Here is a 6,043-nt window from a genome sequence, read left to right as displayed (position 1 = left end):
GGTTTTATATGGGATATAATGGCAATAATTTTTTTTAAATAACATGTGAAAAAAGAACTATAAATTAGTTCATTTTTGGAACTGTGAACTAGTTCAAAATTTTGAAATATGAACTATAAACTGAACTAGTTCATTTTAAATTTGTGAACTGTGAACTGAACTAGTTCATGTAGAAAGTGAACTTCCCAACACTGAATGCTAACATATTGACCCCCGGGGATCTTATGAAAAACTTTCCATTATTTTACTCAAAGTCAACGAAAATCAAGCAGGACCAAAACATTTTACAGCTGATCACTGTTAAAAAAAAGTTCAGCGACAACGTCCCAAGTATAACCGCAGCAATGACAATGTTCTTAATATGACAAAGTAAGTGTTTTAATGCCATTAATGTTTATTTTTTTAATCTGTGTATACCACTAGTCAACTAAAAGAATATAACATGTCAAAGATGAATGCACATTTATATATTGATTCAATAGATGTATAGTATTTTGAAAATTGATTAGAATTTTTTTATGTTATTATAACCTGAAGATGTTATGTGAAAGTTTGTAACAGAAAATAGTGCTTTTCATCTTGTCACTTTTTTGGTATAGAAAACAAGTTTTTACCGACATTACTCAAAATGGATTCATTGCGTTTGATTGACACAAATTTCTCATGCTTCGCTGACTGCCAATTACTGCCACAAACTAAACTGGTTGGCACTTTCCAACACTTCCTCTTGTGTTGTATACATTCTGCTAGGGGGCGCTAAGAGCTCCTCTTTATGAAATAAATGAGAGGATTGTAAAAAGTATAATAAAGATTTATTGTTGTATAAAGTCCTTCTTAACACAAGAGCAATATTCTTGCCTCATCAGCATGTACATCAAAAACATTTTACATAAAAAGAAAACCACAACCAAGACTTCCTGTTTAAGATGACTTTCTAAACAGAATAAAAAGCATCTGCACATCCGTGTCTGTGTGTTTTATGCTCCTGAGATCTCGAAGCTCTCGTCCAAGGGTTTTTTTTCTGCACATGTTTTTGATTTAAGAATTATCTAACAAACAGGTAGGTAATAATATACTCTTAACTTTTCAACCCGATATTAAATATGTAAGCATTTATAAGCTTAATTTACCATCCATGTTTCAAGTTGTTTTTAGGCATTCTAGATGTGATAAGGGCCTATTTTACTATGTTAGTTATTTTTATTTTGTTTATCATAACTAGTACAAACACACAATTACAAACAATTCTAAAAGAAATATACACAAAAAATATAAAATCTTATACTGGAACTTGAATTTAAAATGATATTGACAGAATGCTCTCATACGTATTATATGTTAATCAACCACTTTTCTTTAAATGTGCTTAATCCTGGCCTTGCACCATTCAGAAATACCGCTCAGAATCTGCTAAACGCCACCGCAATTTGTTGGCAGAGCACATTTTGTGCACTTGTCCTCCAGTTTTTTTCTCCCTCAGGGAAACCCTGCCTTAAGGAGTTTCATGCAACCGGGGACTGATCTTTGAGGGGAATAGGGATGATCTGGAAACATTCAACTGCATGAGCCTCTGTGTGTAAAGAAAACTGGTCACTTTAGTGCCTTTTTGAGGATAAATTATTTAAAATCAATTGAGTTTTAACATTTGCAAGACTTTAAAACCGATGCAAAGATAACATTTCCCTATTTAAATCTGCGTATTAATCCACAAATTGATATAGGCAAATCCGTATGGATCAGAGATCAACTGCGTTCAGTTACACCCCTAACATATAGTGCAGAGGTTCTCAACTCTGGCCCTCAAAAATCCACTTTCCTGCAAAGTTTAGATTCTGGTCTAAAGGATATGCATGTGACATCACCTTCGGTGAAAGTGACTGCGGTAATGCCCACTGAGTGGCTAAAAGTCTGAGCGACAGCATTACCATAGTGTGAAAAACAGATTCAACAAAAATTTGGAGCGGTCTTTTTCCAGACTGCAAAAAACACTCAAAGCAGAAGTAAATCAGTAGCAGTAGCCATACAGTATGTCAGGTAAGTAAAGTTTTGGGGTAAAAAATCCTATAAAAAAATACACCAATGAATACTCATATTCTGTGTAATTGCAAAGTTTTTTCAGTGAGCCTTCATTAAAAAAACATCCATTATGATGAGTCTTGTGTTCTACAAAGGTGGGATGGTTTAAGTCAGAGCCCTGCGCGGGACTGTTTTTTTAAACCCGCGCCCGCCCGCACCCGCTGAATTTATGACCAGTCCCGCCCGCTCCCGCAACCTGCGTGTTCCACTCCCGCCCGCGCCCGCAATATTTGTGTCCACTCCCGCCCGCTCCCGTGGATTTTCTCAGAGCTTGTGAAAACTGTACACAAATGCATGCTCATACAAACACATTGGTTCAGATTAACATCCAGAATAACAGACTTTCAACACTATTGTGTTTAATATTAGGGATGTGCACGAATGGTCGAATATTTGATCTGCAATAATAATTCTAATGGAAAATATGCTATTGCAATGTTTGTTTGTTTGTTTGCGCCACCTATTAAATGCTACTATTCATTTAATGTTTTCACTTCATGTATTGTCTTTTATAGTCTTTAATGTAAATATACATCAAATATAAATTACATATACATGAAAATTTATTTGTTTGTATGTCTGATTGTTTTGGCAATTCAGATCGCAGACTAATTTAAGTATTTAGAGTTTTAACACCGGGTTGTCTGTTTTTGTCCACCGGCTCAGGTTTAATTTAGACGTGCTTCTCCGCCGCATCAGCGCGCATCATGAGAGATTTGTTAGCTTCTTGTTATGGCTTATTTTATTTTGTTATTACAGCTAAACGAGACAGACATGGAAAACTAAACGGTGAACATTTATTATATGCGGTGCTCTATATGGAAAATGAAGCGGAACTGCAAATGCCTGTTTAAGCTGAGTTTTCTCCGCTGGCATTAAGAACAGCCTTTCACCGGAGCAAGTAGGCTAAATATGGTTGTTTTTCTTCATAAAAACATGTCAAACCAAATAAAGAAGATATTCATATGCCGACCGTGCAGTCTGTTATAGCCTATGTTTTTTCGTTTGCTCCGGGCTCTTACTTGGTGTTTCGAGTCTGGTTGATAGCGTACTTTGTGAAGTCCTCAAACTTGAAACTTTGCTTGCGTTTGGGGTTAGAGTATAATATTTGCTATACTATAATTTCTGTAAGATCAAACAGTACTGAATTCGTACTAACGACCGCATTGAAACCAAGGATTTGACTCGTGGGGTTTTATGCAGTTAAAATGACATAATTTTTTAAGCAGTGTTTTGTAACATTAAACGTTAAAACAAAACCTCAGTTTTCGAATGTATACTGCATGATACACACGCACCAAATGATTTATTAAACAAACAAACAAACAGTTTAACTGTTAACAACCTGATTTGTCACTAGTGCTCACCAGTTCTTCCAGATGCGAGGCACATAGTGTATAACAGCATTGGGCATGTGCTCCCCGAAGTTGCCACGGTATGTCCCACATAATGTTTAGCTTAATTTTCTTTTCTACTTCATGTGTTGACCCCATTTCTATGACATGCAAAATCCCACCGGGACCCGCAGGTCTCCCGCAAAAAAATTCTGATCACCCACTCCCGCCCGCAGCAAAGGTGAACCCGCTCGCCCCCGCGAGATTTGTGTTGGGTCCCGCGGGAGTCCAATCCCAATGCAGCCCTCTACCCTGTAGGCTCGACCATCTCATTTCAGTTCGCTTTGTGGCCTTTAGAGGCTGCCACATTCAAATATCGAGCCTTGAAAGTCTGCGGCCTTAAAAGGCCGGAGCCCTGAAGTTGGATGAATCCCCTCTGTTCCTGAAGACCTTGATTACCTTGGTCAGGTGTGTTTGATCAGGGTTGGAACTAAACTCTGCAGGAAAGTAGATCTCGAGGACCAGAGTTGAGAACCTCTGATATAGTGTATACTGGAGAAGCAGCATGAGTGGATGAATTCAGACAGTAAATGTTTTATTTTGCTTTTTGTCTTTATCAGGACTCAAGTTATCTATGGCATTCACAACAGTACGGACAGGGGTCATGGACACTTGCTCCAATCAGACTGCTCGAAATCATTCATCAGATGGCTGTTCACTTGAAAGCCCCGTGATGACGACAGTGTTTCCAATTCTCTACAGCGTTCTTTTTATCCTCAGCCTGTCTCTGAACGGCCTGGCAGCATGGGTCTTCCTCAGGATCCCCAGCAAATCTCACTTTATCATCTACTTAAAGAACATCGTTGTGGCCGATATTATCATGACTCTCACTTTCCCTTTTAAGATCCTCAGCGACTCAAACGTAACATTCGAAGGGATCCATGTCTTCACATGTCGCATGTCATACGTGCTCTTCTACCTCACTATGTACATCAGCATTCTGTTTTTTGGCCTGATAAGCATTGATCGCTGTAGAAAGACCATGTGGCCTTCTGCCGGCACCAGCCAGAGACGCCTGCTGCACAGAAAGCTCCTCTCAGGCTTCATATGGACCTTGCTCGTGGCTCTTTGCCTACCAAACATTATTTTGACTAGTCTTACAAACACTTCTGGTCGCTTTAACTGCACTGACCTGAAGACACCGATGGGACTAGTATGGCATGAGGTGGTCATACTTATTTTCCAGGTGATCTTTTGGGGAAACCTGATAGTTGTGATAATATGTTATGTTCTCATCTCTAAAGAGCTTTACAAGTCTTACGCTCGAACGAGATCTCAAAATGCAGTGAGCCAGGGACAGCAGAAGAAATCCAATATACATGCTAACATCTTCCTTGTATTGGCCGTCTTCATCATTTGCTTTGTACCTTACCATTTTGCCAGAGTGCCGTTCACCAACAGCCAGATACGAGGACAAAGGTTTAGCTGCCAGGAGAAGTTGTTTTTGTTCCTGTTGAAGGAGAGCACGGTGTGGCTTTCCTCTCTCAATGCTGTGCTGGATCCACTCATCTACTTCTTCCTCTGCAAGTCTTTCAGGAGATCTCTGTTTAACACTCTCAGTATCTCTCCTGGATGTTGCAGAGATGTCAGGACAGACACGATCAGCACATGACTGGGTAATACACAGACATAAGAGAGAAACTTCAGAAAAGACAGAATAATCTCTTATAATATGATCGTGGCAGTGAGGTTATAATGCAGCCCTATATGTTTATTCTGAGAAAGGATTACATCATCATCTGCGCTTAAACTGACAGAAATGCTTTGTTACAGCTACACGAATTATCTCATGACACCTGTCAATATTTAATCTCCAAAACTAAAGAAAAAATGCATATATTAACATTTTATTATTTGTAGCATCAATGTTCATTGTACTGCTTTTAATAATGTTAATTTAGTGAAAGCAATACATTCTAATCATCAACAACAAAGAGCCATTAAGAATCACATTAAGGTAAAACATTTGAATTATAGTAATGTGATATTTTTTTATGTGAGAAAATGTGCTTAAGGGCAGGGTGCATGATCTCTGAAAGCCAATGTTGATATTTGAAATCACCTAAACAAACAAGCCCCTACCCCAATTGAATCTGGACCTGCTTTTGATAGACCTGCCCCACACATACGCAACCCAGGCAACGATGTCGGTTAGTAGACACGCCCCTTACTGCTGGTTACAAGTGTGTTTTGGTACTCGGCCGGACTCCCTTTTCCAGAGTGTTTTTTAAAAATCATGCACCCCGCCTTTAATTGTAAAAAAATATATTAGCATCAAAAAATCTTAAATGTCTTAAAAATAGGGTTCTTTCTGCAAACTATAATATTTCTTATGGTTTTATAAAATGTATTCATATACATACACATGTGCTGTTTTCTCTATTCATTAAAGCTTTAGTGCATACAAAGAGAAATGAGTTTTCTTTGATGAGAACCCTAACCCAAATGAAAATAATGTTAGATTTTGGATTTTAGGGCCACTAATTTAAAATGTTAATTAGATTAATTAGTTATGGGGGAAAACAACACATACATTTTTTTAGATATTCAACACACCCAATCAATTTAAACTC

At 38.1% G+C, this 6,043-nt stretch overlaps 1 protein-coding gene across 1 annotated transcript; it reads left to right on the top strand.

The window, feature by feature from the left end:
• Positions 1-949: 949 nt before the first annotated feature.
• Positions 950-5,711, top strand: LOC135770526 (P2Y purinoceptor 12-like). Its single transcript, XM_065280193.1, has 2 exons — positions 950-1,060; positions 4,031-5,711. Exon 2 carries the CDS (start codon positions 4,045-4,047, stop codon positions 5,080-5,082), a length of 1,038 nt encoding a protein of 345 aa, XP_065136265.1. The 5' UTR covers positions 950-1,060; positions 4,031-4,044; the 3' UTR covers positions 5,083-5,711.
• Positions 5,712-6,043: the final 332 nt, after the last annotated feature.

Source organism: Paramisgurnus dabryanus, chromosome 8, assembly GCF_030506205.2.
Source record: "Paramisgurnus dabryanus chromosome 8, PD_genome_1.1, whole genome shotgun sequence".
Classification (NCBI taxonomy): domain Eukaryota; kingdom Metazoa; phylum Chordata; class Actinopteri; order Cypriniformes; family Cobitidae; genus Paramisgurnus; species Paramisgurnus dabryanus.
Note: the sequence above shows the minus strand (reverse complement) of the source record. Positions and strands in the feature narration are given on the sequence as shown.

Coding starts and splice junctions, on each gene's coding strand:
- LOC135770526 (XM_065280193.1), top strand. CDS start 4,045: ATGGCATTCACAACAGTACGGACAGGGGTCATGGACACTTGCTCCAAT.